Genomic DNA, 21,147 nt, shown 5'->3' on the forward strand with positions numbered 1-21,147 from the left:
AAGATCACCACAGCCCTGTGGGTCTGTACCCAGGCTATTGTGTTGCTAGTTAGCTCCCTTCATTTAAACACTTGCATTCTTCTGGTGTGTTAATTGCTTTAAGTTAGAAGAGAGGAAACAAAGAAGGAAAAAGAAAAAAATATATAAATAAATACTTGGATTCTAGCCCTCTCCTTTTCAAAATAAGAAAGAGGCTGGGATTCTTAGGGTGGAATAGGGTCAGGGGCTAGATGAAGGCTGTGGGAGATTTCATTCTGGGAAGAGGGAGAAGTGGGGAGGGCAGGAGAGCTGTGCAGAGGTCACAAGCTGAGCCCTTCCCCCACCCCCAGGAAGCTCCCGTGGCTGGGCCTCTTCTCCAGCAGAGCCTTCCAGGAGGGCAGTCCCTCAGGAACTGCCTGGAGGACTCCTTGTCCCACAGTGCCAGGGGTTCTCAGCTACCCTGGTAGTTATCTGGAGTGTTATTTCCGGAACCAGGGCAATCAAGGTGGTGAGATACTGGGGTGAGGAGGGTGTACCTCTGAAGCCATAGGAATGAAGGCGGGATCTAGGTTACAGCTGTATCCAGGCCTGGTCCTGGATTCTGTTACTTCCTTTTTAATAAATCATCTGTGGCTTTGAAGGGAACGTATCCTTGTGGTGTTTGCAGTAAGAATGTAATTTGGAAAACATGGCTCCTTGAAACTTATCACAGCTGTTAAGTTGCTGGGCATTTATCTCCGAGGCATTCTGCCTTTCACATGTAATATCTCATTCAATCCCCTCAGCTACCCAGTGCAGGAAGCTACTACTGTTAACACCATTTTATAGATGGCATTAAACATGGCCAGGACACAAACCCAGGCCCTGCACAGAGTCTGTGTTCTTCCACAGACCACACGTCCTTCTTCCAAGCTTGCCCTTGAGAATAAAACACTGATGAAGGAACTTTGTGAGGTCCAATGCCTTATAAATAAAGCATGATTGTAGCATCATGTGGTCCAGCATTCACTCTGTGCAGATGACTTTACGTGCAGCCTCTTATTTCAAGCTCACCACCACCTGCAAGGTGGATAATTTTACAGATCATGAGGAAACTGAGAGTCAGCGGTTAGGTACATTGCAGGGTGCAGAGCTCTTAGATGGGAGAATGGAACTTGGTCCCAGGTCTGCTTGCCTCCGGAGTTCTGGCCTTCACCTCACCCAGTGGAACCACCTCCCTGAAGCTTAAGCGGCTTTGCGGGTGTGCTCGAAATAAGGGGGCTGAGGTGAAAGGACTTTCACTAAATCTTAAAAGTAGCTGGTAGTGGAGCTAGAAGTCAGTCCCGTGGAAGTGCCTGTCCATATTTGTCCATTCACCAAGCATTTGTGGAGAGCTTCCTGCCCACCAGGCCCTGTGGGAGGTGCTGTGAGTGCGGTGGAAACTGGCCGCCTGCAGCCTGGCCATGGCACTCCCTGTCCTGGTGGGTGCAGTGTCTGAGAGAGTGCAAGGTTAGAGGCAGAGTGGCCCCTGAATGCTTGAGGTGCAGAGATCAAGGAGCTGAACCGGTTTTTCAGGGTAGGGCAGGGACTATTGAAGGCTTTGAGCATGGATCAGACTTGCCTTCTAGAACTTAGTTACACTTTGGCTACAGAACCAAAGGTGGGCAGGAAGTCTAGGGGGCTGAGAGGAGGTTGTTCGGTCAAGTAAGAGGTGATGGTGGCATGGAGCCCAATGTTTCCTGAGAGTTAGGGTCAGTGCCCCCATTTATCTCTCTCGTGCTCCCAGCTATGGGGCGCAGTTCTGACAGCATCTCCCAACGTTAAGTATTGATAAGTGGGAACTTTCCATTGGAGCCATTACTTTTAAATGTCTGAAATTAACTACATATCCCACAGAACGCCAGGACAGATCCTGGCTCTCCTCGCTCTGCTTTAGGACTTTAAGGAAAGCGGTTTATTGGAGCATTTTATTTTAGTATATATGTCAGAAAAAGATTGTTTTCCCTCAACAGCTACATCATGTCCCCTTGACAGCATGTGGACGTGCACGCCAAGTTGTACTCATGCCATGCGTGTGCTTTCAAATCTGCTCCACGCCGAGTTGGGCCGGATGGGAGCTGAGGCAGACTGGCGAGGGAGATCACATTTAGAACTGCGCTTGTGTGCAGATTTCCTTTGCCCCCTCCCTTTTAGACGGACAGAGATGCCCCATAATCTACCCACATGGGCTGGTTCAATGTATACGGCTGGGTGAACCCCTCATACTGAAGCGGTAGGGCTTGGCACATGTTCTCTGCTTACTCAGAGAGGAGGGTCCCACGAGAGGCCTTGTGGACCAAATACCACCAAGTGAACCAGGCGTGTAACATCTTTAATCTCCCAGGGTAGATCACTGGCTGCTGCAATCTCAGGCATACCCACGGCAGAAACTGGGCAGAAGTCAGGAGTGGTTATTTTCACTTAGGAAAAAACGGCATATCTTCTCATCTCTGGAGCCCCAAGAAGATGAACTGGGTCTCAGGGGCTCTCACTCTGGGAATGATAGGACTTCCATTTGCATGGGTGGATTAACTCTCAGTCCTTTTGAAAATCAACAGAGGCAACAGCCTTGCAAAGCTTCACGTATTCTCTGAGAACTCGTATCTGGTGACATGAGAGTTGTTCTGATATAAAATCAAAGCAAAATAGATTCTTTTTTACCCTGCAATGCTCTTACTGGCACATTCTTCCACCACTAAGTATCGGGCTTTTGTTTTCCATCACTGGTTTTGTTTGTTTGTTTTGTTTTTCTGCAAATATGTGTAGGGTGAAGAAGCTGAAGGAGACCTTTGCTTTTATTCAGCAGTTGGACAAAAACATGAGCAACCTTCGCACCTGGTTGGCTCGAATTGAGTCTGAGCTTTCCAAGCCTGTTGTTTATGACGTCTGCGATGATCAAGAGATCCAGAAGAGGCTCGCTGAGCAGCAGGTGGGACAATCAGAAATGAGCTCTTGGAAGAGTACGGGTGTCCGCGATGTGCACTGACTCAGGCCTTCCCCGTATATCTGTGTGTTTTCACGTGCTCACATTTCATAACATTGGTTTGCTTTTTCCAGAGAAAACTGACCACCTTTCCATGTTCTTATATCCGTCTATTGAGTGCTCCCTCCCACATTCATGTAGCTTTTTGTGAAACTGTGAATAATATTTAGGATGCAAACCTTAATCTTGGTGGTTAACAAGATTTTTTAAATTATGTCTTTTTTTAACTGATCTTTGTTGTGTTTTGTTAATATAGTTTTGAAAGGCACTGAATTGAAAGAAAAGCAACTTTTCTAACCAAGGAAGGTTTTTATGGGATTATATTCTGTGTGTCTGGTACAGCTTTTTTAAAAAGTTAAGAAAAGGTGTGATAAGGAACATGCTTGGACCAATAGTTTAGGAAGCCTCTTAAGAGCTGCAATGCTCTGTGCATTTTTGTTATCAGATATGCATGGTCTGAGCCAACCCTGGAAATTGGGCAGTTTGAAAGCTGCTGAGTTCTGCCAGTGATTCTCATTGTACCCATCTGGCAGGTGCTCTTTGATGTCACTGGTTTATCGAATCCACTTTCCTGCCTTCCCTGGTCTCATGGCCACATGCTCATTCTCACTAGTAATGCCTGGATTTGTCTTTACTTTTTTTTAAATAGCTAAGTTTATCTTATTCTTTCTTTAGCTTTTTTTCACCTGTTTTTCTCAGACCTGTGGGCAGATTGTTTCGACCATAGAAGCAGTATGATTCTCAGACTTGAATCTGTTTTCTTCATGTTAAGCCTCCACCACACACCACATACCACAGGTGCTTAGAGACCGGATTGGGGGTTCACCTTTTTCACCGGATTCAATATTTGATGCTACTGTTGACATTTTTTTAAGAGATGGAGTCTCACTATATTGCCCAGGCTGGTCTTTAACTTCTGGGCTCAAGTGATCCTCCCACCGCAGCCTCCTGAGTAGATGACACTGCAGGCAGGCGCCACGATGCCTGGCCCTCCCTGCTCTTGACTTTTCTAAGTGCTATTACAATTACTGTTTAAAAGATACCTGTTATCTGGCTTTCAAAGTGGTATGATTTAGTAATGCTACAAATTAAAAATACTGGTTTTTCCACTTAGCCTTGGAACTTTAAGCATGTCTTTTTCATTGAGGTCATCTAGACTCTGTCTTTGCTCTGTCTTTGCTTTGTGCAGAAAAGAATATTGATATAAGTATTATGGAATTTTAATGGACATGACAGATTTTAATGCCTCTCTCATTGGAGTCACAGCTACTGAACACATCAGTTTTACTTACAAGTGTGATCCACTAGGATGAATGTCTTTGAACAGACTGAAAAGGCAAGGCCTTGCAAATAACAATTTACCCTGAGTGGTGAGTTTTTTAGGTAGATTATATGGAAGCTGTCGATATCTTTCCTCTTAAAGAATGGCTGGCTAAATTTTGCAAGGGCTGTTGATTGTGTGTTAATTTTTTATAAATCCGAAGTGTGACAGAACATTAAATTGCAGAGAATTTGTTCCCAAAAGCATACAATTTGGAGCCACTGCTATTCTCTTAGCCTTATTTCTTCCCATCCTACAATGGCACCTAATTCAATCTGGTTGATTTGAAAATTCTCTCTTTATAGAATCCAGCATCACCTTAGTGACATTTCTATCCCTTGGTTACTTAAAAAAAAATTAATGGAATTGGTGTTCAGGACCACCATTATTGTAAAGAAGTTAAATGCTGTGTTAGTTTTCTACTACTGCTATAACAAATTACAGATTTAGCAGCTTAAAAACACAAATGCATTATATTTCTGGAGGTTAGAGATCTGAAATGGATCTCACTGGGCTTAGATCAGGGTGTCATCAGGACTACGCTCCTTTCTGGAAGCTCTGGGGAGAATCCATTTTTTTTTGCTTTTTCTGGCTTTTAGAGGCCACCCACATTGCTTGGCTCACATGCGCCTTCTTCTGCCTTCAACGCCATCAACATTGCATCTCTCTGTGTCTGTCTTCCTAGTCACATCTCCCTCTAGCTGGCTCCTCTTCTGCTGTTAAGGACCCTCAGGATTACAGTGGGCCCACCCTGATAATCCAGGATAATCTCCCTATTTCAGGGTCAGCTGATTAGCAACCGTAATTCTCCTTTGCCGTGTAATCTAACATATTCACAGATTCCAGGATCAGGATCTGGACGTCTTTGTTGGGGGGTTGGGGGGGTGTCGTTGTCATTATTCTGCCTACCACAGATGATCTCAGGATACTTTTAGTATTTTTGTTAAAAAGAATAAGTTACAGTGTGTTTATATTATACTAAACTCAGACCTTAAGTACCCCATCTAAAACACCGGAAACAAATGTGTCACACAGAAGAATTATGTATGGGCCACTTTTTAAAACCTTACCTAGTGACCATTTTTGGTCTGGGTTAAAAAAACCACCTTACCTATGTTTACTTTTCAAACTAAATATAATAAATTAATTCCTTCCAAAAATAAGACCTAAAAACATGGCGTCACCTAGTATTGCCTTCTGCAAAAGCCCTCAGCCCCCAAAAGTAGCTAAGAGCCATGATGTCCCTGGATCCTTACTGTAATGTACCTGGTTGGGGAGGGGTCAGACCCTAAAGGAGTTCTTTCTGTTTCACCTTTCTTGTATAGAACACCTTTAAGTATAAGGTAACGGGGGTTATTCCTATGGAATATATCATCTTTAAAATGCACAGGAAGTAGTGGCAATTTTGTGACACTTAAATCACCAACCACTTTTGTTGAATGTTTAAGATCCCTGTCCTAGTTTGTTCATTGGTTGGTTTCTTGTTTCTCTGTGGGGTGCCAGATGGTGGCTTGGAGTTGTTGTTAGTTACCCTTCCATTGGCTAATTAATAGCCCCCGCCGTGGGCCAGTTGAGCTTCACCTCAAACCCCCTGAACCATCCCAATACCGTCCTGTCCCACTTGCTACCCAAGCCCCTCCCACAGACACATTCAGGAGCTGGCACTGGGGGTTTCACCCTATATGATTTTCTGTCTTTTCAGCCTGTTTTTCTTCTCCTCAGCCACCCTTACCTTCTGTTTTTGGTTCCTTTTTATTCTCATTCTTCTGGCTGCATTCTCTTCTCCAGTTTCATGTCTCCCCATCTCCTCTTGCTCTGTACCCCCCGACCCCCAAGTTCCTTCCCAACCTCAGGGTTCTGTGTCACCTGCCCAGGGGCAGAAAAACGAAATGAACAGGAGGCTGTTAGAACTGTTAGCAAAAGTCTTTCTCATTGTTGTATGTTGTTTCTTAAATCCACTTTTTCTCTAGGTTTGGACAGTTTCTAAAACCTGATTCTTGTGCAGACTTATGTCTCCGTGGTTACTAGTGGTAGGATTATTTCAGTTTGCAAAATGTTCTTGTCTAGCACTTAAATGGTCTGCATTTTAAAATGTAGTCTATCACTTTATTTATTATTTTTTTTTTTGTACAAGGTAACTAGTAGGCCATTGTGTGGTGTTTTACATGGTTTTTAAAAATTTTTTGAAAATGTTTTTTGAAAAGTTTTGAAAATGTTTGGGCTTTTTTTTTTAACCAAGATGTTGATGGTCTTTTATAAATTATTGTAGAGTTCATTTCTTATGGCCATTTACGCTAAATATTAATCAGTTTTCTTTAGCCATTTGATTCAATGTAGACTGAATAAATAATGTAGGATAATTGCAGAGTCTATTAAAATACAGAGCATTCATATTGTTCATAAACTAGAACTTCTCTCTGCTTTTCAACTAGACCTCACCCACCTGGAGCCAGATGAGGTCATGGGCATTTTTCAGTTATAAATGATTAGTATTATTTATTTAACACCAGTATTAGGGTTCCTAATTTATTATTTTAGTATTTAAATGGGATATGTGTCTTCTAATTTTAGAAGGGCCCATAACAGTTCTGTGAACCAGTAAGAGTTCTTAAAACTGGAATTTTATTTAGATGTAATAACTTTAAAGTTAGTCCTCAAATTGACTCCAGGGAGACTCCTACCATTCGAGCATAACAGGCATTCTACCCACACTGCAGAGCTTTAAAGAAATCACCCTGCACATTCTTCACAGTGCACACAGGTTGGCCAAGTGGAAAACACATCTCTTTTGAATATAACCTGGTGGTGTTCATTTGTACTCGGGATCAGTGTTAGGAACTGTCCGATTTAAAATTCAGTTGGTGGGTTAGCATTTTATTTTCTCATATCAACCTAAACACTCAGTGATCGGAATTGTGCATTTATATGAAGAAAAGTAAGAGAATAGGGGCTGGGCGTGGTGGCTCACCCCCGTAATCCCAGCACTTTGGGAGGCCGAGGAGGGTGGATCGCTTGAGCTCAAAAGTTTGAGGCCAGCCTGGACAACATGGTAAAACCACATCTCTACCAAAAATACAAAAAATTAGCTGAGTATGGTGGCCAGCTACTTGGGAGGCTGATGTGGGAGGATCACTTGAGCCCGAAGGTAGAGGTTTCTGTGAGCCAAGATCGCACCACTATAACAGAGTGAAACCCCTGTCACACACAAAAAAAAAGAGTAAGAAAATAGTGGTCCCATCTAGTAATACAGTAGTAATCTCAAATTATTTAAATATCAAAGTGACCTGGAATGAAGCTTATATCGCCTTTCTGTAGATGGTGACAGCTACCATTTATAATATAGTCCTCTCATTAACTGAAGTTTGTTGAGTCCTGGGAACTGGATTTAGTCTAGTTAATAGTGGCTTAAAGTAGTGTAGATTTTAGAAATTGGTATATTATCAAATAATTAAAATAGAATTTAACTTAGTGTTTGCTTTCTCACAATGTAATTTGGATATTAAAATTAATGGTGTGGTCTCATGTCACTTGTCACAGAATTTGGACATCAGGGATGCCTAACTCTTCCAGAATGGCAAAACAGGTTCCTCATCTCTCTCCCTCCCCGCAGCCCACCCATGGGGTGCAGCAGAAATATTATCTGATGATGACTAAAAATGCCATGTTTATTCGTAAAGAGGTTTTCCAGTTTTTTCCTATGACCATGCATTTTCTCTTCATAAATGTTATTTTTCCCAAATTGGGGAACTGCATCACTATCATCATCAAAGGACAAGACTCCAGAGACCCCACCTCTCTCCAAGCCACCACAGCTTTGGCTGGACTTTATCAGTTGGGGAGGCAAGGTCTGTCCACCAGAATTTCTCCCTTGGGCTCATGAAGCCCTTGAATGGGCTCACGAGGAAGCTGTGGGCACCCACACTGCTGCATGCACAATTTGGTGTGTGTTTAAAGAGTTCGGTAGCCGATAAAAGATTGAGAGTTCCTGCTGAAGAGACTCAGTTTCTAAAGACCTCCCTGAAACCAAGTCTAAACTGGAGCCCTTTGGGGTTGGGTGGTATGGAGTAGATCCCATGCATACCCGATGTCTGTGGGGCGATGGGCTCTCAACGGTAATGGCGCCACCTGTCAGTGCGTAGAGGACACCCACCACCGTGCCACCCCTCACGTGGTTCAGCGCATAAGGCCTAGATGTTTCCAGTGTTTAAACTTTGTGTCAGGTGCTGACAGCACAAGGGTAGCACAAAGATGAGAGGGATACCATGTGTACTGCCAAGCCCATGGTGGAAATCCACCCAGGGAAGTATCCCCTGAGCTGGGAGAAGGGAGGGAGGAACGGAGGTCCTTTGATGCTGACCCTCCTGCTGCCACCAACGTCTCAAGAGGTTTCTTACTCTGTTGTAATCACAGGATCTACAGCGAGATATTGAACAACACAGCGCAGGGGTGGAGTCCGTGTTTAACATCTGTGACGTCCTACTGCACGACTCCGATGCCTGTGCAAATGAGACTGAGTGTGACTCGATCCAGCAGACCACCAGGAGCCTGGACAGACGCTGGAGGAACATTTGTGCCATGTCCATGGAGCGGCGCATGAAGTAAGAACTAAGCTCCCCCAAATGCCTTCAGCGTGGTCAGCTGAACTCAGTACACCCTTCTGACCTCATTCAAAGTAACTATTCTGTTCATTTCACTTAGAAATGCACCAGGTATTGGCAGAGAAGGCCCAATGCTTATCAAAGGATTTATTCAAGAAAAATGTAACAGGAGTAATGTGTCTCCCCAGCTGTCCTGTGTGGGGTGTGGCTGTGGACTGGCCGCTGTGCTTCTGTTGACCTAGCTGGGCAGTAGTGGAGGCGGCCCTGTCTCCTGGTTTTTTAACCTCTGTGAAGCAGGAGCTCTGAGCTGCTTGGCGCTCCCAGGCAGGAGGAGCACAGACAAGAAGTGGCGTCCCTGTTATTTCCCAGAAGGGGTAACAGGGTCTCCCCCACTAAACTGTGCGGGTGTCAGGGGATAAAAGAAGTGCAAAAGCACAGGCTTGGAGGGGATGGCTTGTGTTAAGTTGCTTTGCTCCCATCAGAATCGAGGAGACGTGGCGCCTGTGGCAGAAGTTTTTAGACGACTATTCTCGCTTTGAGGACTGGCTCAAGTCAGCTGAGAGGACAGCAGCCTGCCCAAATTCCTCAGAGGTGTTGTACACGAGTGCCAAAGAGGAACTGAAGAGGTTTGAGGTAAACACCTTCTCCATCCCGGTCTCCTGATCATAAACAAGCCTGCAGCGAGCCTGGGGGCTGCTGAAATGACTTCCTCTAAGTAGCCAGCTTCCCCTCACCTCTGGCGAGGGCTGCCCAAACCACAGCCTGCCCCCAGCTGCTGAGACAGCTTTGCAAGACATTGCTGATGTATGCCAGCTGCTATGTAATGAACTTGAAAGCCTGTTCTGTAGCTGGCATCAGGACGGGTGAATTAGGCCCTGTGCTGCCATTGCAGTTTGGGGATGAACCCCTGGCAGCAGGTCGCTTGGGATGTAGAAGGGAAGGAGGGCGTCCTGGCACTCTGCATGATTTGGCTCTGACCCCTCCTGTGTGATGCAGGCCTTTCAGCGGCAGATTCACGAGCGGCTCACTCAGCTGGAGCTCATCAACAAACAGTACCGGCGGCTGGCCCGGGAGAACCGCACAGACACAGCCAGCAGGCTGAAGCAGATGGTCCACGAGGGCAACCAGCGCTGGGACAACCTTCAGAGGCGGGTCACAGCCGTCCTGCGGAGACTCAGGGTGAGCTCCTCTGCAACTGGCTCGGGTGTAGATTTTCAGGGAGACATAACGCACGATACGCAATGGCAGGCTTGTCGCACAAAGCAGCAGGTAGAAGGTTTCACTTCAGGCCTGAGCTGTTTTAACATTCCTCCAACACAAAGAAGCCCAAAGCTGCCAACGTTCATTTTTTAAAAGGGGGATTTGCATGTGGGGCTTCTTAGGCAGGGCCTGTTGATGAGATTTGTGTTACCAACACACAGCTCTTTTTACAACTTCTGTAACCCATGGTGGTGTGCATGTTAGCTCAGAGTCCAGGGTGCCGTTTCGCTGGGTCTGGAGAAGGCAACGCATGGTCCCCTGGAAGGAGCCCTGCTTTGCCCATCTGTCTGTTTCTATGGGACCCACCAGCTCTCGCACTGAGGAGGATGGACAAGGCACGTGAATGCAAGAGCCCCTGTCTGCACTGGGGGGTTGGGGACTGTGATGATTCTCTGAATTTCAGAGCACACAAAGGTTTGGTTTTTGAAGGTAAATACTCACCTTAGATTTCTATCATTCAGAAGATGTGCTGTGTAAACCTGTGTGAGTCCAGGTATAAACTGAAAGGACTGTCACAGGCAGGGACTACAGGACACAGTTTTAATTTCTGCGTCTGTTCTCAGGGCAGGGCATTGTTGAACCCATTCTAGAAAGATGTAAATCTGGGCTTTCTTTCTTTTCTTTCTTTCTTTTCCTTCCTTTCCTTCCTTTTCTTTCTTTCCTTCCTTGCTTTTCTCTCTCTCTCCCTCCCTCCCTCCTTCTCAGGAAGACATTGGCTTTTCTAGTAACCTAGACAACTCCCTTGCATTTCTTTCTCTCTCTCTCCCTTCCTGTCTCCCCCTCTTTCTTTCTCTCTCTTCTCTCTTTCTTCTTTCTTGACAAGGTCTCACTCTGTTGCCCAGGCTGGAGTGCAGTGGTGAGGTCATAGCTCACTGCAGCCTCAAACTCCTAGGCTCAAGGGATCCTCCTGCCTCAGCCTCCTGAGTAACTAGGATTACCGGCGTGCATCACCATGCCTGGCTGATTTTAATTTTTGTGGAAATGGGGTCTCACTATGTTGCCCAGGCTGGTCTCAAACTCCCGGCCTCAAGTAATCTTCCACCTTGGCCTCCCAAAGTGCTGGGATCGTGGGTGTGAGCCACCATGCCTGGCCTCTCACATTAATTGTCTCCTGCTGATCTGGCTGTGGCTAATCTGCCTTAGTTTGGCACTGAAGCTATACTGATGTGAACATCAGCTGCCTATCTGTGAAGTGGTAACCTGAGAGGCCTCCTTAATTGGAGATGATAAAACTGCTCTGGGTCTTCTTTCTCTGGGAAGACACATTAAGAATTCTATCAGTGAAGGCAGAAAGGGGCACCAGGCTGGCCTCAATCCTGAGATCAGGGCTTTTCCATCTTGAAGCTACTAAATCCTTCCATCAAGCAAAAGCTGCAAAAGGTCAATGTATAAAACAGGCAGAAGGCCTGGCCTGGCCCCTCAGGGGGCTCTTCAAAGGACAGAGGAAAATCACTGATTTGGACTAGAGAATTTTAGAATTTCAAATGCTTAAGGACCTCAGAGACCATAATCAACATTCCCACTCTCTCCCCGACTTGCCAGCGTAGAAGCTGGGGCTCAGAGAAGTTGAGGGGGCTTGTTTGGTCTCACAAAGCCAGGACCAGACCCCAGCCTCTGAACACAGTGCTTCTGGGGCTTTCTGCATACCCTAGAGGCAGATTTCTCCCTGAGTATTCTGGGTACCCTTTTCTTGTGGCCGAAGGTGGCCTTGCTGTCTGTCTGAACTCTTGTTCCGTGGTCAGTAGAAATGTGATTTCCTCCCCACTTTTGCAGCATTTCACCAACCAGAGGGAAGAATTTGAGGGCACCAGGGAGAGCATTCTGGTGTGGCTTACAGAGATGGACCTGCAGCTGACCAACGTGGAGCACTTCTCAGAGAGTGATGCCGATGACAAGATGCGCCAACTGAATGTGAGGGCCGCTTCCCTAGCTCTTCTCAAAAGAACACGTCTTTGTGGGGGAGAGCTGGCCAAGTGCAAATTTCACACCATACTCTGAGAGCAAATTTCAGAATTCTTAAAGCAGCCAGGCTACATCCCACCTGTGTACTACCAGATTATCACGTGCAAGGATACTGTTCTTTACGGTCCAGAAGTATTGGTGTCACCAGTGGGGCCAAGAACAGAGCTCCACTCTCCCATTGTTTCTGATATCTGTATGACAGGCTGATCTCACTGTAATTCTCTCCTTGGCTAGATTTTGGAAGAGGATGAGAAATGGAAATTTGCCTTCCCTAGTATAATAGCACCAGTGAATATTATTGTGTCAGCAAAAGCAAATGCCCATTCGTGGCTTATTATGGGAAATGTTCTGTTCCCACCAGGTTTTGCCATGGCAAGTTCTTTCTCTCACACCCAGTAACAGTAAATGTCCACCCGTGTCAAACTTTTAGAATTATTTTAATTGGAAAAGCCAGTGCCCATGAGAGAGAATATAGACAGTCATTTAAAATTCTTAAAATGTCATTGTCACTTAGTTAAAAACTAAAGCTAGAGTAGTAGGTGAAGAAAAAAAACAATAATGACATTTGGATGCTTTTCTATGGCCCCGTTAGAAGAAACAGGCAGTGGAAGCTCAGGGTAACTTTCTTTGAAATCCTTTCTTTCTCCTCTCTCAACAGGGCTTCCAACAGGAAATTACATTAAATACCAACAAGATTGATCAGCTCATTGTGTTTGGGGAGCAGCTGATTCAGAAGAGCGAGCCCCTGGATGCCGTGCTGATTGAGGATGAGCTGGAGGAACTCCACCGCTACTGCCAGGAGGTGTTCGGAAGGGTCTCTCGGTTCCACCGGCGGCTCACCTCCTGCACTCCGGTATGGGCACTGCCGCCTAGAAATGGCACCTGAGCTGCTCAGAGTTCACGTGAGACCAAATTATTAAAGAATTAGGAGACCTGTCTTATAATGGTTAATTATGGTTTATTTTTTGGTTGAAAAGAAAAGGCTATATCAAAACATTTTAATTTCCACTTTTACTAATATAGAGCCACAATAACTTACAAGTTCCCATTCCCCAGTGGAAAGCATGGCACTTCTGAGGCGCATGCTCCGTGAGTCGGTTTTAAGTATTCCTCAGGGCCGGGCTTGTCTGGCATGCATCACTACCCCTAGAATTCTTCAAGAACTCTACTGGCTTTTGTTACATTAGTAACTTGGGAATATATTTGACCTTCCCTCTTTCTTAGTGGCTGGAAGCTTTTAGTATTTGTTCCTTTCTGATGCTTTGTTCTCACCTTGGAAGAGAAAACACAAGAGTTTCAAAAGCAGCTTGGATGTTTCCCCAGACGAAAGGCCCTTTTGGGAAGTTCAGGTGGAGTTAAGGCCACTGTTCAAAGTGTACTGCCTTTGTGTGCCTGAAGCTTGAATGACAACCATTGACCAATATGACTGGCCACTCTTTCTTTTTTTGTGTCTCCAACTGGCCACATTCGAATGTAGTTATTTCATCAGACACAGCCTCAAAAATTACCCTACAATTTCTCATTTTTAAGTACAGCCACTTAGTCATTTTTCTTAGACTGAAAGAGACATTATGACACAAGCAGAATACAGACACTGAGCAATTAAGTTGGAGGATAAGAAAGAAAGAACCTGGTGCATCTGGTTGAAGTTTGAGTCTTACCCAGAACATTCTAATGTCCTTTTCAAAAATAGTCTGATTCTTGGAGGAACCTGCCGTTAACTATCAATGAAACTTTGGCCACCATTTCCTTATCTCCTAGATAAAGTTGTTTAACTTAGATTATCAAACTTCAGCTTTTTTTTCCTAAGAAAAAATAGCTGGAGGTTTGGGAAAATAACAGATTTTAGGCCCTACTCCAGATTGTCTAAACTGGAATAACCAGAAACGACCTGGGAACCTGATCTTTTTAAAGCTGCCTTAGAAATACTACTGGCAGTTATTTTTGGAAACTGCTGGATAGGCAGACTTCTCGTGCTCTTCTAATTGCAGAAGCCTATGAGTTGATTAATTCTAACAACTGGCTACTGCGGTTTAGGGCTTGGAAGATGAAAAGGAGGCCTCTGAGAATGAAACGGACATGGAAGACGCCAGAGAGATCCAGACTAATTCTTGGCGTAAACGGGGAGAGAGCGAGGAACCATCATCTCCTCAGTCCCTGTGTCATCTAGTGGCCCCGGGGCACGAGCGGTCTGGCTGCGAGACCCCTGTCAGCGTGGACTCCATCCCCCTGGAGTGGGACCACACAGGCGACGTGGGGGGCTCCTCCTCTCACGAAGAGGACGAGGAGGGCCCATACTACAGCGCACTGTCAGGTAACAACTGGGTTCCCAGCACCCTGGAAAGTGACCCGTTTGGCTATGTTTTTAGCCCCTTAGCAACACGGCCAGCTCTCGATGACCAAGAGTCCAGCTTGTGGCCGACCCTGACTTCTGTGGTTTCCTGTGTTCTATCCTGCCCATGTCTTAACTTACCTGAGAATTGGCTCACTCTCATCACAGGTGGAATGAAAGGGGAAAAAAAAATGAAATTCACATTCTGACACTAAGGTTACTCAGTGATGGTTCTGGCTGGCTGGGAGACTCATCAGTGATTTTTTTTTTGATACAGGGTCTCACACTGTCACCCAGGCTGAGGTGCAGTGGTGCAACCACGGCTCATTGCAGCCTCAACCTCCAGGGCTCAAGCAATCCTCCCACCTCAGCCTCCTGAGTAGCTGGGACTATAGGTACACGCCACCACACCCAGCTAGTTTTTAAATTTTTTGTAGAGACAAGGTCTTGCTATGTTGCTAGAGCTGGTCTTGAACTCCTGGGCTCAAGAAGTCCTCCCGCCTCAGCCTCCCAAAGTACTGAGATTGCAGGCATGAGCCACCGTACCCACCCTCCCTTTCAGTTGAGTTTCTCAGAGTGTTAGCAGACTGAGCTTCTCCCTTCGATACCCAGTGTCCTGCTTTGGACAGTCAGGAGTTGGCTGGAAAAAAAAAATCTTTCTGGTTTTCAGAATCCTTTTAATTAAAAAAATAAAGGGTAGTTTTCTCCTCTCAGCTGACAATGTTTCTACTGTGTGTTAATACTTGGGGATTAATCTTCAAGCACCTCCAGTGAGGCAAATGACATTGTTCTTTTTCAGATGTAGAAATCCCTGAAAATCCTGAGGCATATCTTAAAATGACCACAAAAACTTTGAAAGCGTCTTCTGGTAGGCCCCCGCCCATGCATGTCTCAACATGGCAGCATCCTGTGGCACACACTGCATCCTCAACCTCGCTCCCATGTCGTGTCTACCTCTGCCTTCTGTGGACACCATGCGCCTTGGTCCTTGTGTCATGGTGTATTTACACTGCCGTACTCACCCATAACTGCGTGCTCCTTACAAAACCCCATCCAAGCCAGAGCCGTCTCGATGCCAGCCCCCTCTCCTCCCTTCAGGCCTGTGCAGAGGGAATTTTTCATGGTGCCTTTTTTGATGATTTTTTTCTCCATCTAACTGAAGTCCTTTGGCATGGGCCAAGCTTTCTTCATGGTGGCTTGGTTTGGAACTGTTTCCTTGCTTTGCTGGGATCCCCTGGTGGAAAGGGGTGGGGGGTAAAGGTGCTGATGATTTGTCACAGGAGGAAAAAGACCTTCCTTTCCTTGATTTGCAGCTCTAATCCTCATCCTCAGCCCCATCCCTATCTGCCATGGTGGGTCGGGGAGAGCCCTGAGGAGCCCTTTGGCTCCCAAGTCCATCTTGATGTTCACTCTTCCCCTCACTCCTGAGAGGCCTTCTGCCATCTTGGTCCCCAGACCCGGCCTTGCCACTCAATGTCCCTACCACTCGAGACCCTGGCTCCAAAATGCCACTCATCCCACAGCAAATCATGTTGGTCGTGCTCCGTTGTGTACCCATCTAGTGAAGGCACAATGTTGCTGAGTTGCATGACTCTCATCTCATTCTCTTCTGGGACATACTGACATTTTGCAAACATGCATGCTTTGCAAGGAAAGCTGCAGAACTCATTTTCATACCGTAACCTGATGCCGTGTCACCCGTGACCTGTTCGATCGGAGAGAATAGACTGTCGCTTGCTGTCTTTCGTTTCAGGTAAATCCATTTCGGATGGCCACTCGTGGCATGTTCCCGACAGCCCTTCCTGTCCCGAGCATCACTACAAGCAAATGGAAGGTGACAGGAATGTTCCACCTGTTCCCCCTGCGTCCAGCACCCCTTATAAACCACCCTATGTAAGTCTTAACTCCACTGGGAGTACAGCCTACGTCTGTGAGTCATACTTACATTTGCAAGAGAGAGAGATTTTGGTGTAAACTGCGTGTGTTCATTCCCCAGGCATATTTTGAGTTGGTTTTCTTATGGTGACAGTGTCTCTGTTGAGCTGTCCATACTTCATTAGAACCCCGGCAAAACTGATTAGACTTAGAGAGAGGTTTCTGGCCAAAAACCATCTTTGTGCATATTGGTGTGGTGTAACAGTCATTATTACTGTCGAGTCAGGTGTCTGTGCAAATAGTGAGCAAGCAAGGTGCTGGCTTTCCTGACTGCTCCTGAGCTCTCAAGCCTTTGTCTTGTTGTTGTTGTTGTTGTTGTTGAGACGGAGTCTCATTCTGTCACCCAGGCTGGAGTGCACTGGCACGATCTTGGCTCACTGCAATCTCTGCCTCCTGGGTTCAAGTGATTTTCCTGCCTCAGCCTCCCAAGTAGCTGCAATTACAGGTGTGCACCACCATGCCTGGCTAATTTTTGTATTTTTAGTAGAGACGGGGGTTTCACCATGTTGGCCAGGCTGGTCTTGAACTCCTGACCTCAAGTGATCCACCTGCCTCAGCCTCCCAAAGCGCTGGAATTACAGGCATGGGCCACTGCATCCAGCCTTCAAGCCTTTGTTATGTTAACCTTTTGACCATACATCCTATTCCAAAAAAACATAACTTCAGATTTGATGGTGTGCTGCAGTGGACACGGATTTGATTCCTAGCCCTGCCAATCCATTGCCATGATACCTAAGGCACTTCGCCTTGCTTCTGTAAGCCTTTCTCACCTGAGGCTAAAGCTATTTCACCTAGTTGTTGTTAAGATTATTGGGTATAAAGGTAAAAGAAGGTCCTCAGAAGTAACGGTCGTGATTATTATTCCCGTATTGATTGGTTTGTTGTTTATAACAATGGCTATTTCTTCTTAGTTACATTTTCCTCAGCTGCCTTGAGTTCTTGGCATGCTCTGGCTAGGCAGCTCCTAGAAGGGCAGCCTAGGGCAGCAGCAAGAGAAATTAAGGAGAGAATATTGTTACATCATTGGAGAAGATTCTGCCTTTGCATGGTCAAATCCAAGTCAGTTGATAATGGGCTGTTTGTGTCCAATTCAGAAACACTTCCTCTTGCTTAACAAGCAGGTGTCATTTTTAAAAAGAATAATAAGACGGGGGAAAGACCGCAGTCCCTGACCTCTGCTTTACATCCTTGGCCCATGTGGCTTGGCTGTCCCTTCCTGTGATGACGCCTGTGTTCCTCACCTGGCCGGTTTCAAAAGCTCAACTCTTTTGTTGTGTCTTGAAGCCAGATGTATCACCACAAATCTGAAGGTCTTTTTTTTTTATTATTTTCATTCTGCACAAATAGGCCATACAGACACAAGAAAGACAAAGAAAGCAGGGCTTTTCTAAAGGGACACATTTATTTTTGGAGAGGCCCGAGATAATAGCCCAATTGGCTGTGTGATAACAGAAGAGTCAGTATGTGTGGTGAAAGATAAACAGCTGGTAACGAATGCCCCTGGGAGGCAGATTCATCCTCTGTGCATTTCTGATTCTGTGATAATGATACCAACCACCTCTACAGAGTGACAGGGATAACTAAAATTCTGTAAAACACTATGAAAATTAAAAGTGCTAACACAGTAACAGTCTGGTAAGCTCAACAAGTTGTTCTCATTTGTTTCGCGTGGTTCATTTGAGGGGTGTTTGGAAGCATGCCAATTAAAACAGACCATTTTCTTCCCATCACTGACATCTCATCTGCTTCTCTCTCCCTGGGCCTTAGCTGAGGCTTTATTTCTGCCATCAGCTTTGCCAGCGTATAAATGCTACCTAGACACTAAAGCACCACTGTATTCCTAGCAAGATACCCTTCAAAGGAAAGGGGCCCATCTTATTTCTTCACTGTTAATATGAAATGAATCCAGTTGTTCTTCAGATATCCTTAATATCTACAGATGGTAACTTAAAAACTCATTCTAGGGAAAGCTACTATTACCTCCAGGCACGGATGGTGGCAAAGAAGGCCCACGAGTCCTGAATGGCAGCCCACAGCAGGAAGACGGGGGACTGGCCGGTATCACAGAGCAGCAGTCAGGTACTGCCTATAACTGGCAGTCATCCAGAGAGGCAGAGTATGGTATTTAAGTCCTTGCTCAACAGAACATTCATTAGATATTAACCAACTATATGATTCGCCAAAACTGGGGGACTTACCCTACAACAACCAATGTTATTTTTAAATCAGCGATTGGCATTCATGAACAAATTCCTAGGCTGTTCAGTGTAATTTGAAAACTATTCTTTAAATGTTGGTAAAATAAGCCTCCTGAGGAAGTGCAGGTTTTCACTTTCTACATTTGTGTGTAAAGATCAGACATGAGGATGATGATCAGTGTTGTCTCAAGTGTCTCTTCATTCGACCAGCCCAGTAATTATAAAAGAAATCACTCAACTAAATCTAAAGCTGACAGCATTGACCTGGTCATTTGTGGACCAAAGGAGAAAACTGAAAAAATTCAGCAGGAACTGAACTGTTGAGCTTGAAACTGTAGCACATAGACCTTCCACTTCATTCCAGCCTCTGTGGGAGTGCAGGCCTCAGATCATGTGCTATTCCACATTCCAGGAGAAGAGAGAACTCCCAAAACCAGACCCTTCTGTCAGGCGAATCCCCTACAGTTTTTGGTTTTTTTTTTAATCACCCTGACCCCTAATTAGCTGGAGACAGAGAAATCTGTTGCATTATTGCTTTTTTTAATTGGCGATTTTTAAATTCCAGGTGCCTTTGACAGATGGGAGCTGATTCAAGCACAAGAGCTTCACAATAAGCTCAAAATAAAACAAAATTTGCAACAGCTGAACTCTGATATCAGCGCCATCACTACTTGGCTGAAAAAAACTGAAGCAGAGCTGGAAATGTTAAAGATGGCAAAGCCTCCCTCTGATATCCAGGAAATAGAAGTGAGAGTGAAGAGACTGCAGGTGAGTTAGAGGTGTGGTGGGGAAGAGGGATTCAGAATGTGCATGTGAACGCGTTGCTATGCTGGACGAGCAGGTCACGTGTATTAGTGGCATAGGCACAGCTTGCAGATGGTACGTAGAGGTCACTGTCTTCCATTTCAGTTCCATAGTTGGCAAGGACATAGATGCAGATTTTTGTTTTCATATGGAAGAGTATCTACAAATGATCCTGATCCCAGAGTACTGGAGAGGTGTGGCTCAGATCTCCAAAGATGGAAAAATCTGACATTCGAGGCACTTCTAGACTTTTCGGGAGGTGCTAGTGGACACTGTCAGGCAATGTAAAACCACTCTTCCAAGCTGCAGTTACATGAAAGACTAGTGGTGGAACCTTCCTTGAAAGGGCTTGGGAAAGGACCAGCTCACCTACTGATGAATCCTGTGGCCTGACCTCATTACCCTTTTATGCAATTAGGATGTGTCACCTACATAAGTCCTGACCCCACTGGAACTAGCCCAGGGAGCTGCAAAGGGACAGTTTGAGCCCTGCGCTTTAAGGGTGCCGTGAGCATTAGCCTGAGCTCCTGAGACCCAGGGCGGGGTTTCGGGGGATCCAGGTACCCTTCATGTTTGTACTTTTATTTTACTATCTGTGTTAATATATTAGGGGTTACCATTCCTCCTAAGGAATAACATTTCTGGGATATCTAGGAGCAAATGCAGGATAACCACATATACTTTATCTGGAAGACCTTTAGTTGGTCCAGAAACATTAAGCCAGTTGCAGAGCAGGGCCTGTAGAGGTCAGCAGGGTCTCCACCCTCCAGCAGGCCTCTACTGTGGGGCCCCGTTGGCCAAGTTCACGGACCTTAAGGCAGCTCCCTCACCTGATGCTTTCCAGCCAGTCACAGGTGAGGTCACTCTCATTTCTGTGGCCGCAGCTTGGAAAAGTGTGTGGAAAATTTGTTCCCTACTGAGGTTCAAAATGAGCCCCTCCTCCCTACTTTCAGAGCTCCTGACGTCATCTTTTCTCTCTCTGGTAGGAGATACTGAAAGCCTTTGACACTTACAAGGCATTAGTGGTCTCTGTCAATGTGAGCAGCAAGGAATTTCTGCAAACCGAGAGCCCCGAATCCACAGAGCTCCAAAGTAGACTCCGCCAGCTGAGCCTGCTCTGGGAAGCAGCACGGAGCGCAGTGGACAGCTGGAGAGGGGGCTTACGACAGTCGCTCATGCAGTGCCAGGTACGCTGACTCAGCACCCCACCTCCCAGAGCCGGTGCCCAGGCCCACGTGGTAGGAGCAGCAGATATTTTTGTCATCATCAGGCTGCTTCGGTGCAGCCAAATGTGGCTTGTGTCAGGAAACATGTGCTTTACCATTTGTTTCCACAGAGGCTCACCGGCCATCTCAGAGACCCACTCCCTGTCCCAAGTCTCGTCTCTGTTGCCCAGGCCCAGAGCCACTGCTGGAGTCAGGGTTCCTGCAGGCGACCTGTAGGTTAGAGATGCCACCCCACAACTCCTCTTTTTGTCCTTTTGCCAGAGTGATTAAGAGACCTGGCCTTGAAGCAGAGGAGCAGTTACTGCGTAATAGCCATGTGACTTTGAGCAAAGCATTGAACCTCCTAGACCTCAGTGTTCTCATCTGAAAATGGGAATCATTCCCATTTTCTTTTTAGAAAGAACCTTAAAAAGGTTCTTTTTAGGAGTAAATGCAGTGTGTATAATCCTAGCCCAGCACCCGACACGGTAAATGCACAGCGGGTGTGAGTTCTGCACCACTGCCCAGCTCTGGCCGTGTCTCAGGGAACGT

The 21,147-nt window shown here is 45.9% G+C and overlaps 1 protein-coding gene across 13 annotated transcripts in view; it reads left to right on the forward strand.

The window, feature by feature from the left end:
* The window catches only part of SYNE2 (spectrin repeat containing nuclear envelope protein 2), a 433,601-nt gene that overhangs the window by 407,267 nt on the left and 5,187 nt on the right, over positions 1–21,147 (forward strand). For 10 of the 13 annotated variants that reach the window (XM_054449822.2, XM_054449816.2, XM_054449824.2 and 7 more), the window contains 12 exons: positions 2,764–2,926; positions 8,712–8,899; positions 9,382–9,532; positions 9,896–10,078; positions 11,933–12,070; positions 12,780–12,974; positions 14,159–14,435; positions 15,253–15,321; positions 16,207–16,346; positions 18,353–18,467; positions 19,152–19,354; positions 20,377–20,577. In XM_054449822.2, the coding sequence (XP_054305797.1) occupies positions 2,764–2,926; positions 8,712–8,899; positions 9,382–9,532; positions 9,896–10,078; positions 11,933–12,070; positions 12,780–12,974; positions 14,159–14,435; positions 15,253–15,321; positions 16,207–16,346; positions 18,353–18,467; positions 19,152–19,354; positions 20,377–20,577 (2,023 nt within the window). The remainder of the gene's footprint in view (positions 1–2,763; positions 2,927–8,711; positions 8,900–9,381; positions 9,533–9,895; positions 10,079–11,932; positions 12,071–12,779; positions 12,975–14,158; positions 14,436–15,252; positions 15,322–16,206; positions 16,347–18,352; positions 18,468–19,151; positions 19,355–20,376; positions 20,578–21,147) is intronic. The other 3 variants (XM_054449825.2, XM_054449826.2, XM_054449831.2) reach the window with 1 other exon arrangement.

This window comes from Pongo pygmaeus, chromosome 15, assembly GCF_028885625.2.
Source record: "Pongo pygmaeus isolate AG05252 chromosome 15, NHGRI_mPonPyg2-v2.0_pri, whole genome shotgun sequence".
NCBI lineage: Eukaryota > Metazoa > Chordata > Mammalia > Primates > Hominidae > Pongo > Pongo pygmaeus.